We start from the raw sequence: 15,204 nt of genomic DNA, 5'->3' as shown, positions 1-15,204 counted from the left end.
TATTTTTGTTATTTAACATTAAGAAAATTGTGTTATATAACAAATAAAATATTAGAGGAAAAACTTAAAATAAAAATAAGTTTAAATTAAAGAACTAATATGACCAAAGAAATTAAAATATAAAAAAATAAGCTGAATAGAAAATATATATATATATACAGTACAGACCAAAAGTTTGGACACACTTTCTAATTCAAAGAGTTTTCTTTATTTTCATGACTATGAAAATAAAGAAAACTTTGGTTCAAAGGTGTGTCCAAACTTTTGGTCTGTACTGTATATATATATATTAAAAAAACAAACAAAAATAAAATAACAAATATTTTTAACAAAATATTTTATTTTAAAAAATTATATTTTTTTCTTTCTAAATCTAAATATTAAAAAAAACTAACAAACCAAAATAAAAATAAAAATAAAATAAAAAATAAGCCCCCGAAAAATAATACCAATTACAAAATATGTTAAGAAAATTATAGTAGGCTATATAACAAACAAAGTATTAGATGAAAAACTAAAAAAAAAAAATATATATATATATATATATATATATATATATATATATATATATATATATATATATATAGAAATAATACCCTGGCAACTAACTGAAATAAGTTTAAATTTAAGACCTAAAATTACTAAAAAAAAAAAAAAAAAAAAAAGAAATGTTACAAAATATTACAAAACTAAAAAAAAAAAAAAAACTCAAAAAAAATGACATAATATTATTAAAGCTTAAATAAAAATTTTAATTAAAACACATCATAGAATCAATTTACCACGTAAGTAAGTGGCTTACTGCTTTATTTTTTTTGTGCACAGAAATTATATTTCATCAATCTATCACATTAGAATTTATGTGAATCATTTCAGAATTATTCTAAGTGTTTTTGTTAAGAAGGTCTGCTTGGATGGTTTGGCTTTAGGCAGTGACCGTGCTTGGCAAACGAATGTAGAAATTGCGTCTTGGAATCCAAACCAGTCGCTTTCACAAACACCAGTTGGTGCAGCATTAAACCCTATTCCACTTTCAACCCTACAAACTAGACTTGCACCACAAATGGCTCTGTCTCATCTGATCTACATAAAGCATCCCAGGACTGCACCTCTCCTCCTGGCAGTCGTGACCTCCCAGAGTGTTGACTTGTCTTGGAGGCTGAGCTCTTGGATCAAGAGTTTTTCTCGCAAGCTGGAGCTGAAATGGTAATGCCTTTCTGTAACCGTCTGAGGTTTTGTGTCTCTTTCACTGTCATTGTTATTGCCATTGTCTCGAAGTCTGCCTCTGTTGGCTGTGTTGAGAGAATTCTATTACATAGCGGCCTGGCATTTTGACACTAATCCCTAAGAGCCAGCTGTCTATGGCAGAGAGAAACTGCATATCACACTGACTTAATGTGGAGTTCTACTAATACAACATGAAATGTTGAAGAGAAACATCATATCATTTCCATGAACGTAACATATATACAATTCCAAAAGTTATCAAACAACATTTTCACCAACAAAACAGTCTAAGCTCGTTTAGAGGGTTTTGGCCAACAAACTAAACCAGCTGAAAACCAACTTGACCAGGTTTTTTAGACCAAGGACGTCCAATCGTGCTCCTGGTATGGAACCAATACATGCCTCTATATGCATTTCTTGCAACACCGTAATTATGTACCTCACTGCCTGTTTCGCAACAGTTTCAAAGTGAAATGTCCAGAGAGTGGTGCTAAAACACACATTCAATACGTGACTGTGGCATGTTTTTATTACACTGGTACAGGCATGTTTGCTGAGTTTTTATTACGCTGCTTGAGGTACATATTGCGGCTGTTCAGAATTCAAATATCCAGTGAGTGTCGCTAAAGATTAATGATCATGTTGGAAATATTCCCTACACCAAACCCAACCCTAAACCTAACCAATAGTGTTATCTAATGTAAAAGTGATATAAAAGCACATTTGTTGAGGCAGCCGTGCTATTTTAACTTCCTTATGTGGATTTGAGGTGTTTTGTCGAACCGTAGTTTCATGGGGTTCATACCTGAGCTCTTCATCACTCAAGTGCAACGTCGTATTGCGTGAGCTACCGAGCAAACCTACTGAGTTAGAAAACTCATGCATATGAAGCTGTATATGTGACCAAAACGTGCAGAAGTATCAGTTTTCAAATCACACTGAATTGTTTTGAAGCCATAATATAATATTCTTGAAGTAATTGTGTGAAAATTAGGCTTTATTAATCAAAACTCTTTGTATAAATCATACTTTGTGTGAAAAGGAACAAAAGTTGCAGAGTTTTTACTGCTTCCAGTGTTCATTTCAACTGGAAACGGCAGCGATTTGTACATATAGGTACGTTTTTTCAGTTTCATATTTCCAATGAGCCTATGCTGGTTTAATTCAGGTTGGAAGTAAAGCTGCATTTATGCCATGTTGTAATTACCCAATTTTTTGATAATAACACGTGATGATCTAGTTGAAGCTGTCCGAGTCCTTAGACTCAGAAAAATGTGTTTCTATGGCATCATTAAAGAGATAGTTCACCCAAAAATGGAAATTCTGTCATTAATTACCGTCATGTCATTCCAAACCTATAAGACCTTTGTTCATCTTTGGAACACAATAAGATATTTTTGATGACATCTAAGAGCTTTCTTACCCTAAATGGACAGCAACCCAACTACCACGTTCAAAGCCCAGAAAGGTAGTAAGAATATCATTAAAATAGTCCAATTATTCAGGCTGGGAGACAATCTAAACTATTTTAAACCAACTAAGAAAAAAAATATCTTTGGTTGGTTTAAAGGGTTAGTTCACCCAAAAATGAAAATAAGCCCATTATTTACTCACCCTCAAGCCATCCTAGGTGTATATGACTTTTATCTTTCAGACAAATACAATTTGAGTTTTATTTTAAAAAGTCCTGGCTTTTCCAAGCTTTATAATGGTAGTGTTGAGATTTTGAAGCCCAATAAAGTGCATCCATCCATCATAAAAAGTGCTCCACATGGCTTCTGGGGGTTAATAAAGGCCTTCTAAAGTGAAGTGATGCACTTCTGTAAGAAAAAAAATCTATATTCAAAACTTTATAAACCATAACCTCTAGCTTCCGCTAACTGTTGTATAGGTGTTCACAAGAGAGCGGATGATGTATGCCGTAGGCGTTGTATAAGCTCCGGTGAGAAAGCAAAACAAAACACCAGTCATGAATTAAAAGTACAAAATGAAGATTTGTCAAGCAAATGTTGGAGGATTTTGATATAAGCCAAGAGAAGACTGGTTTTCCTTTGCTGTAAACAAAACTTGGTTTTTGCAAAACTAACATATTCTCACCAGAGCTTACGCTACACCTACGTCCTATTTCAACCGCTGGAACGCCGCTGTCTTGTGAACACATGTACGAAAGTTAGCGGAAGTTTTAAGTATGGATATTCTACTTAAATGCAGTGATTCACTTAAGAATGCCTTTATTAACCCCTCAGAGCCATGTGGAGCACTTTTCATGATGGATGGATGCACTTTATTGGTCTTCAAAATCTCAAAACCCATTCACTGCCATTATAATCTTGGAAGAGCCAGGATATTATTGAATTTTATGATTTTATTATCTGAAAGACGAAAGTCATATACACCTAGGGTGCCTTGAGGGTGAGTGAATCATGGGTAATTTAAATTTTTGGTTGAATTACACTTTTAAATGTTCTTCAAAATAAGAAAAAAAATGTTTTTTTAGATCCTTGCTGAAAGGTACTTTGGGGAAACAAAAATACTTCTTATATGGGATCACAGTGAACCTTTTGGAAACTTTATTTTTTAAGACTGTGGAACATTTATATTACACAAAAGGTTCTTTATAGTGGAAAAGTTTTGTTAGATTTATTAAATATTCTTCACACTAAGAAAAAAAAAATATTTTTTTTTAACTGTTCACTTTAAGTGTCACGAATCCTGTTTGTGGACTTTCGTCCAATTGTCACCAGAGGTCACTTTTCCATGATATTGACTCTACACAGACTTTCACATGTCACCCTGGACTACATTTCCCATCATCCATTGCACAGATTCAAACCAATCAAACACACTTTATAAGCCATGGACTTCCTCTTCCTGAATGCTGAGTGTTGTATGCTACCCTGTCGCTACCCTCGCTGATAGCTACTTTACGGATCCTGCTCCTGTTTTCTTAGCCTAGTCTTGCCTTTTCTGATTTACCTGTGTCTGGATTCTAGCCTGTGTATCCTGTCTCTGCCTGCCCTGATACTATCGCCTGTCTTGGATTTACCTTTTGCTTTGCCATTTTAGACTCTGTTTGCCTCTCGTTTGGACTCTAGCCTGTTTTGTGGATTAACCATTTGCCTTCCCCCTAGATTACATTCGCCGTTGATCGACTCACGCCTGTTTATCTGACTTATTTTTTTGTCTTGCCCCCATACCTGTCTGCCACTGTTCGACCCTTGCCTGTGCAACGTCTCTGTTAAATAAAAGCTTTGCTGATGGATCCGCTCGCTTCACATTTCTGTCACTCTGTAACATGGGAACCATGAATTGTTCTTCTATTGCATCGCTGCAAAAACACCATTTTGGAAACTTTGGGCCAGTTTTACTAACAGCTTGCTCCAGCTTGAGCCGTCTTTTTGTGGTAAAATAGTAGGAATTTACTAAAGACGCACAGTGAAGAATTAGCGCTAAAAAGGCGCCTGACCTTATTGATTATGCATTCGTAGGAGTTTCTATTTCAGATGCTAAATTTGTTGGAGGACAGTATTAAAATTAATCATGCAACGCGATTTACTAATATTTGCACACATTAAATTACTGGTATTTTCTGGTACCATTATTTTAGGGATGCATGATATTTATCGGACAGATATGGGTAAAAATTACGTCATTTTTATTGCTCCGATAAATAAATGAAATCCGATCCGATAAAGTACTCTTGCTGGTAAATCAATCAATCAGTCTGGAGACTCATCTGCTTTGCAAGTGACTGCAGCTGTAAACTGCAGTGACTCTCGGCCTTTGTCGCGTTTAATACGTCATCATCTGTGTCGTCATCATCGCCTTCGCAGGTCTGGAAGTTTTTCACAGTGACAGCGGAGGACAATGCTACTGCTATTTGCAACACATGTTTAGCAAGGATTCCGAGAGGAGGTAAAAAGCCGTTAAGTTTTAACAATCTTATATCTCACTTCAGAGGTCGTCATCGCGGTGAATCTGTTTTAGGGGCCGTTCACATGTCGCGCCTAAAAACGCGTGGAAAACGCTGAAGCGCCGCCTTCTCTTTCTTTCCAAACCCAAAGTCATTGCCAAACCTCTCTGTAGTTTGAGCTCCAATGGCGTCTGCCGTTGCTAAGCAGCCATGACATGCGCTCTCCATAAAGACGCGGTAGTTTCAGCAAAGAATAAATAGATTTTCAGCATTAAAAATCGCTTGCAGTAGCTCTGTTATCAAATTTATTTAAAAATATTTATTCCTGTACAGCTTTGATAAGCTGTTTCTCCACCTTGCCAGTGCTTTCAGTGTTATTAAGTGAAAGGATGAAGCTGCGTTGCGCTTGCGGCATTCTGAAGAGTTGAGATGTTTTTATCTCGATTCTGATGTTTTATTCCCCGCCTTGTACGATTTGGCTGCTGCACACATTCATAATATGATCAATAAGAATGGACTACATGTAAGCTTTACCAAAGACATTTGGACATCTGACTTTACTCCATGATGCACTTTTCATTTTTTCCAGGTTGACAAAATGTCAAAGCATTCTATTTTATTTAGAATTGTGGTGCCTTACACAAAAAAATAAAAACATTTTTGAAGAGTCAGGACTGTTTGCTATGACTGTTAGACCCAGATATATAATATAAATTTCATTAGTTTATCTTAGATTTTGTATTCTCCTGTGTGCACAAAATTATCATATAAAAATATGAATGTATTGGTTATCGGTATCGGCAACGGCCAAAAGAAGGACTTAATTATCGGCTATCGGTATCGGTTAGAATTTTTCATATCGTGCATCCCCACATTATTTAATGGACAAAAAAAGCATGTCTTAAAACAGGTGGCAATTTGTGCTGCTCTTGGTAGATTGCGCTGGTCATTATGGAAATGATCTGGCGGCGTCTGTGTTCTTTAATGTGCGCATTGTCAGTAAAATCACACACAGAATTTTCCTCTCAAATCTGCGCTTTTATGGAATTGTGCTCTAACGCTGATTTGCCCTGTGTAGTAAATCTGGCCCTTTATTTTTAGAGGTGTATGAAAGTAGATTAAGGTATTTTTAAACTCCAAACAAACTCCAAACTGACTTCCTCAGATTATTTTAGTGGCTGCTAATAAAAATGGTAAAGGAGATTGTTTTTTCCCTGCTGTTCAGCTCAGAGTCGCTACTTAATCTCTGTCTATGTAAATGTGCATGTGCATGCATGTGCACGCTGATAATAATACGCTTTGAAGGCTGTAAAGAGACAGCAGTGATTACAGTGAGCTCAAGAAATTAAGTTACAAAGACTGAAGGAAACGGGCTCTGTTTGTGGACGAGCAATTACTCTGTTTTCTTCCCTCTTTAAAAAAAAATAAAAAAAGAAAGAAATCTACAGCTCTCTTGCCACTATTTCAACCTCCAAATGAAAAGAGCACAATAGAGACTGGTGATTTGAAAGCTTCTAGTTTACATATCTTCAGTAATAAGATAAACATGAAGTCTGGAAACTAATCAGCAGTTGCATTCGAAACCATTAGCACTGTTTAGTATTTTCTACTCTACATGAAGAGTGACATAAACACATCAATTTATGAAATGCAGGCCACTAAAAAAAGCAACAAACAAGAAACATTGTTTGATGATTTTGCAGAACTGCACACAATAACAAATCTGAAAAAGGCTCATCTGCATACTATTCCTAAGAGAAATATGACCCTAGACCACAAAACTAGTCTTAAGTAGCATGGGTTTATTAGCCAAAAAAACATTGTATGGGTCAAAATAATCGATTTTTCTTTTATGCCAAAAAATCATTAGGATATTAAGTTAAAGATCATGTTCCATGAAAATATTTTGTCAATTTCCTACCATAAATATATCAAAACTTAATTATTAATTAGTAATATGCATTGCTAAAAACTTCATTTGATTTTCAAATAGTTGTATCTCTTTATATTTAAAATATAAAATATTTTCCTACCCTAACTTATTAAAGCTTATATATAATAATAATAAAAAAAAACCATCTGAATCACCTTACATGATGACCTTTGACCCTTTCCCATGGACTTTCCTCTTTGTATGTAATTATGCAATGGACAGGCAAGTAATTCACAATACATAATTTTAAAAAAGAAAGAAATTTTGATTTTATCCTTGTTAAAAGGATGTTAAATTTTATCCTTGTTTTGAATAACAATTCTTTTCCCCTGTGATTTAATAATTCATTCATCAGATGGTAATAACAAATCAATGTTACCATCAATTTCATCAATAAGAAATACATAAGCACATTAATTGTAATTGCATTCCCTTCCTTTCTGTTTCATGCAGTCAATAAAAACACATTTGTTCATATTAACAAAGTAAAGTAAAACAGAAAGAAAATGTACTCAATTTGGTATCAAAAATAAAGGACACCATTTTTTCTTTTTCTGAAAGAGTGAAAAACGTGTACCTAAAATTCATGATCGCCGATTAGAAAACACATTTGTTCATATTAACAAAGTAAAGAAAATGGACTCAATTTGGTCTCAAAAATAAAGGACACCATTTTTTCTTTTTCTGAAAAAGTGAAGGACGTGTGCCTAAAATTCATGATCTCTGATTAGTGGGATGGAGTAACTCTCTCTCTGTGACATTCTCTCTCTTACTGTAATGGACTGGCCTTTCCAGACTCATTATTTTAACAGGCTGCTCGGCAGTCTGTCTTTGAGAAATGGTTTATGAACACATCCTGTTAGCTACTTTTTGCAAAAGCTTTGAATTTCTTGACAGATAGCTCCAATTCCACTTTCTTTTAGAAGCAAATTCCATGCATGTGTACTTAGGCAGTTCAGAAACATGAATACTTCACTCACTTCAGCCAAGATACTTAAGAGTTACTGTCGTCAATTTAAGTTAACTTTATCGGATATAAGTTTAGGTTGTTTACATACACTTGATTCTTAATACTATGTTGTTTCCTGAATGATCCACAGCTGTGTTTTTTGTTTAGTGATAGTTCATTAGTCCTTTGTTTGTCCTGAACCGTTAAACTGCCCGCTGTTCTTTAGAAAAACCCTTCAGGTCCCACAAATTCTTTGGTTTTCAGCATTAGTGTATATTTGAACCCTATCCAACAATGACTGTATGATTTTGAGATCCATCTTTTCACACTGAGGACAACTGAGGTACTCATATGCAACTATTACAGAAGGTTAAAACGCTCATTAATGCTCCAGAAAGAAACACGATGCATTAAGAGACAGGGGGTGAAAACTTTTGAACTGAATGAAGATGCGTAATTTTTTCTTATTTTGCCTAAAATATGATATTTATTTCATATAGTACTGCCCTTCAGAAGCTACAAAAGATACTTACATGCTTCCCAGAAGACAAAAATAAGTTATATTTACCCAGATCCTCAAATTCCAAAAGTTTTCACCCCTCGGCTCTTAATTTATCGAGTTTCCTTCTGAAGCATCGGTGAGCGTTTGAACCTTCTGTAATAGTTGCATATGAGTCCCTCAGTTGTCCTCAGTGTGAAAAGATGGATCTCAATATCATACAGTCATTGTTGGAAGGGGTTCAAATACACAAAAATGCTAAAAAAATTATATATTTTTTGTGGGATCTGAAAGATTTTTCTGAAGAACAGCGGGCAGTTTAACTGTTCAGGACAAACAAGGGACTCATGAACAACTATCACTAAACAAAAAATAAAAACACAGCTGTGGATCCTTCATTTTATACAATCTACACAATATGCTATAAAAAAAAATGTCCATGCATGTTGTTTGCGAACACACAGCTACATCCTATAAACAACACAAACAACCGATACAGGTCACGACCCTTTCAGCCACTGGCTCGACCAATGCGGTTTAATCCACTCTGTGTTTGCAGAGGTCTTTTAGTCATCCGTTCTGATCTATTCGTGATACTACGAGTCATGTTTATCTTCTACTTTCTCGTAAAGTGCTCTGACAGCATTCGGGCCTGCTGCACTTCACTCGGAATTGCTTTAAATTATGTAACAAGATTTGAAAAGAAAAAAAATGTTCTTACTGACCCTCTCTGGATTCCAGGATAAGAGATACTCCTTTTTGAGGTGATTTAGGGGCTGAATGAATATAAAAATGCATGTCAAAACTGATGCGAGTGCAGCATAAATATTCATGAGGAAAATGTGGTTAAGGGAACTGAATGGCAGGATTGGACAGTCCCCTTTAGAGGCCACTGTGAATACATGAGACACTAAAATGTGCTGGGCCATAAAGCATCGACGGTAGTGAAATACCTACTCAGAAGCCAGATTTATAACCAAAATGCATAAAGTAAGACAGGACAATCAAAATATCTGAATTGGAACATGTGAGCCATATAAATCAGGTTTCAATATAGTATCAATTATGTTATACATTGGAAGCAATTATTGATATTGTCATTTCTTCCATTGAATTTCAGTCTGACTCGAAATGACTACAGCTAGAGAAATTACATTATCAATAGTACCAGCACACTGTATAACAACAATGTTGGGGCGGTTGTACTTTTTATAGATGTATGGCAAACGGGACACCTACACAGCCTCAACCCTACAGAGGGTTTCCGCATGATGTGATAAGCCAAATATACACTGCCTAAACTTGTCTTTGAACACTACATAGAAGCGAATCTAAGTGGCAATCTAAGTGGCAAGTGTGTTTGCTGTCACGTGATATGATTTTTAGTTAAACCAAAATGACAATTCTGTCATCATTTACTCACCCCATGTCATTTAGTTTTTCTGCAGAACATAAAAGAAGACATTTTAGGAACAATTTTGGACCCAATTGATGTTCACAGAAAAAAAAAAAAAGGAATATTATGGAACATTTTCATTTTTGAAAGTCAGGTTTGAAACAACCTGAGTAAATGAAAACTGAAATTGAAAAGAACTATTTTAAAAACTTAAAAAAAAAAGTAAATTATGCAATTTAGCAAACTATTTATAAAATTACATTTATGGGTAAAACTCCCATCTCATTTTCTCCTCCAATTTCAAAATCACCCTACATCGCTGTTTTACCTTTTTTCGTATAGAGCGTTTGATCTTCTTTGCACTTTCACTTTGTAAACACTTGGTTGCAGCAATGTAGGACGATTTTGATGTTGGAGGAGAAAATGAGTTGGGAGTTTATCGACATACCCCAACTATATTGAACCGGAGCGCACAGAGTACGCATGTGCATCGCAGAGCTAGATAAGACGAGCATTTGAGGTTAAAAAGTGTATAAATATTCATTTATTTAAGAAAGATAGGACCCTTATTCCTCAGCTGGGATCATTTAGTGCCCTTTGAAACTGCATTTAAACTGCTTTTTGGAAGATCAAACTCGTGGGCACCATTGAAGTTCACTATATGGAGAAAATTCCAGAAATATTTTCCTCAAAAAACTAAATTTGATTACGACTGAAAAAAGAAAGACATGAACATCTTGGATGACAAGGGGGTAAGTAAATTATCAGGAAATTTCTGGAAAGTTCTGGAAGTGAACTAATCCTTTAAATATTTTTAACACTGTTAAACTAGAGAAATTAATTGACTGTGTTAACATGCTAATTTTGACAGCACTCATTTAAATACATAAATACACATATATTTATATTTCAAATAAATGCTGTACTTTTGAACTTTATATTCATCAAAGAGTTTTGAGGGGGAAAAGTTTCCACAAAACTATTAAGTAGCTCAACTGCTTTCAACATTGATAATAATATGAAATGTTTCCCGGGCACCAAATTGGCATATTAGAATGACTTCTGAAGGATTATGTAACACTAAAGACTGGAGTAATGATGCTGAAAATTCAGCCATCACAGGAATAAATGTAAAAAAGTTTTTTAAATTGCAATAAAATAAATAAATAAATAAAATATTTCCCAATATTACTGTTTTACTGTATTTTTTTGATCAAATAAATGCAGCCTGGGTGCACAAAACCGTATCCAAACCCAAACTTTTGATTGGAAATGCAGTCTTCTCTGTTTATATCACTTCCCATGTACAAATCTGTTCAGTCTCCCGCATCTGTGTTTGCGGAGATAAACCGAACTACAGCTGTAGAAATTAAGCACACTTTAGCGCTAATGCTCACGGTAGATCTGCTGCCTAATCAGGGGGCTAATTGCACATTCTCATAGCTCTGCATTTTTAATAGCAGTCAGATAAAGGGTCTTTTCAAAATAATCCAGCATTTCTAAACAACTCTGTCAGAGATGACCTACTGTCTCTGAATGGCTCTTCGCACTTTGGTTTTCACTGTTAAATGCACTTGTTAAGTTCGTCCAAATGGTGAATGGCATTACACTTCCTGCACTGATTACCTTAATCTGTGCTGTCGTAGTTTATTGTACTGTGTAGCTTGGTACAATGTAAATTATTTTGACTCCTGTGACTCAAGGTAACTGATTTTCATGCATTATTTAAGTCATTGCCAAACTATTTAGGTGCAATACAATGCATGCAATACAATGCATGGTGATCACTGGCTGTCAAGTTGCAATTGCAATTTTGCCAGGCCTGTCACTAGAGCCCTCTCGAAAAAACAGGTGCACGATCATGCTGTGTGCAATGATTCTCATTTAATGAATGTTGGTGCTGGTAAATGATGATACATCTGTCTATCTCAAACTAGAATTGCTGTCTGTGATAAGTTTTAAACGTTCTTTGGGAAATTATTCATAAAAGTAATGCTCACACAAACATTTACAGCATATTTGCTAAGATGTTTCGAGGGCACGATCAACAACCAAACAATTACTGCTTTCTCGTAAAACTCACTGTGTCCTAGAAATGCAATCGGACCTCGCTGTAATCCTCTGGGTCTCATTGTCAGGACAATAAACGAGTGAAAAATGGACAATCATCTCAAATCACCTTTGGAAGCAAATACAGCAAACCAGAAATGTGAAAACCTCAAGGGAAAAGCAATTCCAGTCTCACTATCACATACAGTTGGTGGGTGCCTTGCACTATCGCACAAGTTTCATGCGCATCAGATAAATATGTGTCGGAATAAAATGTATAACGGCCCCAACATCAAGAAGATTTGTGACAGACTGATGAATTCTACCGAGTGGAAAAGCCTCCGGGGGAAATATGTGGTGGCACTTGTGCAGAATGAAAGCCCTCTCAATCAGTAGGGCACATTAGAGGGCTTTTTTGTGAAGCAGTGCCTCTTGGCTTTCTTCCAAATGCAAGAAGGATAATTCAAACTGACAGAGTGACCCCCTTCATACACAAATGGTGCTGGTCTTACGGAATAACAATCAGATCAAATAGATGCGCTAAGAAAAGCAAACGGGGAGTGAGAGGTCTTTTAACAGACGTTTAAAGGAAAGATAGCACATCACATGAACTATGACCTTCACGTGTTCTCCAGGAAGAAAGAAAAATGCTTTTATAGGAACATAATGATTAAGGAAATGGGCTCTGATATTCTAAGAAAAGAACTAAGAGGAATCACAAGTGTGGTTAAGGCAAAGACGAGTGCATGGGAAGCAAGATCGAAGTAGTACAGGCCCAGATAGAAGCTGCTAATTATTTTTTGCACTGGTTTTGTGGTAAAACCCATGGGATGGATTTAAAAATGATAATATGTACTAAACAAAACTGACATTCGTATTGGTGGCTGAAAGCATAATCACATTAGCCAAAATATATGAGCTCACAGTTGAATGACAGGACATACATTTATATAGAAATCTGTAGATTTTATGTAAGCATGCACAGCATTTTCATCCCAACCAAAGTTTCACAAACATTATAGAAAATTTTGAATAATTGTAATAATTTATTTTAATTTTGATTCACCACTGAAGTTTCTTGCATTACATTTTGCTGTTAAAACAGTAACTAAACAGTCTATAAATAAACATTATTAAAAATAAGTTCATTAAAAGAAGTCAGTTCTGTGTTCCAGATTTAGACAAGCATGCAGAATTACATGGTAATAGACATCTGTAACCCTAGACCACAAAAGCAGTCATAAGGGACTTTTTGTTTTAATTAGCTTTCCATTAATTTGAAAATCTGAAAAAACATAAATATTGAGAAAATTGCCCCTAAAATTGTTAAAATAAAGTTCTTAGCAATGCATATGACTAATTCAAATTTATGTTTCAATATATGTATGGTAGAAAATGTACAAAATATCTTCATGAAACATCATCTTTACTTAATATCCTAATGATTTTTGCCATAATTTTTTTTTATTATTTTGACCCATACAATGTACTTTTGGCTATTGCTGCAAATTTACCCGTGCTACTTAAGACTACTTTGTTTTCATGATGTAAAAAAACTTTTAGAACAACACCTCTCAAGTTAAGAGACACAAGACAAAATCTATTACTGTTATTATCAGGCATTGCATCCTTGCTATACGGTCCAATTTCTTTAATAACACTTAATAGTTTATCAATAACATTATAAAACAATGTAAAGATGAACAGATCATTACACTTAATCTGTTTGACTGATATATTTTGATGTACCAAATCCTATCTTGCTCTTCCTGAGGTTTATTGCATCATAAGCAAGTCAGTATGAATTGTCATGTGTTAAAGTATTAGGATGACAATCTCAAGTGTAAATCTAGAATATATAATAACTAAATGCCCATTAAACGCTGATCGATCGTGCATTATATAATGCCTGTAAATGACTTATTAATGAAAGTCAAAGATGCTTAAAACCCACATACCATTTAACTGGTTATAGACCACATCTTCTAGTCGCTCCAGCCTTTTGAGAATGGACTGTCTGTCCATGGAGTTCGTAACTTTGGCATTCCTGCCTCGCAGTCTCTGATCCGACAGCCTCCCGATCTGTACGAGCTCTTCGGATCGGTCCTGGATCCTGCAGTAGACGGAGAACAAGATGATCCCGACGAACACCAGAATGTTGACCGTCAGCAGAGTTTTGATCTTGCGTGCCACAGCCATTAAAGCCCGAGAGCGACACTGTCAGACCCCTAATATTGATCCATATGATCCGCTGTGGTGGGAGCTGTCCTTTCAGCACCACGCACAACAACCCGCGCTCGCCGCAGTTTCACAAGCTTAACAGCTGATCAGCGAGCATAAACGATGATGCAAGTATATGTGATCTATAAGTAAAAACACGCAATAGAGGTTGCAATCAAACCCCACCGCCTCGGGTTGTTGTGCTGACCCCCATAACAAACGTTTAGAAACGTGTCAGAGCAGCCTACGGAGATTATGCTCCGATTAAAAGCACGCGTTTAATCACGCTGTGCACTCATGAGTCGAAAAGCATGAGATGTACACGGTTCAGATGGCTCATTTTAAATGTCAGTGCATGTCAAACAGCGATCCTCCGTGTGCAGCATCCTTCAAGCGACTCCGTCAATCTGTTAAAGCAAAGATGCATCGCGCTCGGGCATCGAAGTAAAACGCGATTTGCAATGGCCGGGCAGATGCAATCCACAATCTTTATGCGACGAACGCAGGTGGAAGTAAAAAAGACGCTGTCAAGCGACGCTTTGCATGGCAGCGTTCTTCTCTCGCGCTCCCCGCATGCTCCCTCCCTCACATCCCGCTTTTCACGCGCTGCTCAGCGCTCTGGTGACGTCGGCAAACTCATAAATATTCAACAGACTGTGAGGGGATGAAAGGCTGGAATATGATAGATGATGAGGATAGCTGTTGGATTACATTCTAATGTTTTCACGGAGATTGGCCAATTGAATTACGACTCGGAGAGTTTGTAGAAGAATAATGTTTTTGCAATTTTACCCTCAAGTGCAAACGTGGCATTTCCAATGGAGAGTGAACAATCAGTGAGTCGTTAACAAATTAATAAATACATGAACTGTTATTTTGAATTGACATAACTTATCTTACCTGTAAATTACCGCAGAGCTTTAGATATAAGAAAAAGAGATTTTTATACCGTATAATATATCATTACTATTCTTCATAACAAATTACTTCCCCCTCCATTTTGAGATTTTTCTTGTCT

General features: G+C 35.8%; 1 protein-coding gene across 1 annotated transcript in view; it reads right to left on the bottom strand.

Moving 5' to 3' along the window:
• galnt9 (polypeptide N-acetylgalactosaminyltransferase 9) overlaps nucleotides 1-14,763 on the bottom strand; it is a 115,702-nt gene extending 100,939 nt beyond the window's left edge. Inside the window, exon 1 of the mRNA XM_073840540.1 lies at nucleotides 13,925-14,763. Within this exon, the coding sequence (XP_073696641.1) occupies nucleotides 13,925-14,165 (241 nt within the window). The 5' untranslated portion in view covers nucleotides 14,166-14,763. The remainder of the gene's footprint in view (nucleotides 1-13,924) is intronic.
• Nucleotides 14,764-15,204: the final 441 nt, after the last annotated feature.

The sequence above is a fragment of the Garra rufa genome, chromosome 5 (genome assembly GCF_049309525.1).
Source record: "Garra rufa chromosome 5, GarRuf1.0, whole genome shotgun sequence".
NCBI lineage: Eukaryota > Metazoa > Chordata > Actinopteri > Cypriniformes > Cyprinidae > Garra > Garra rufa.
Note: the sequence above shows the minus strand (reverse complement) of the source record. Positions and strands in the feature narration are given on the sequence as shown.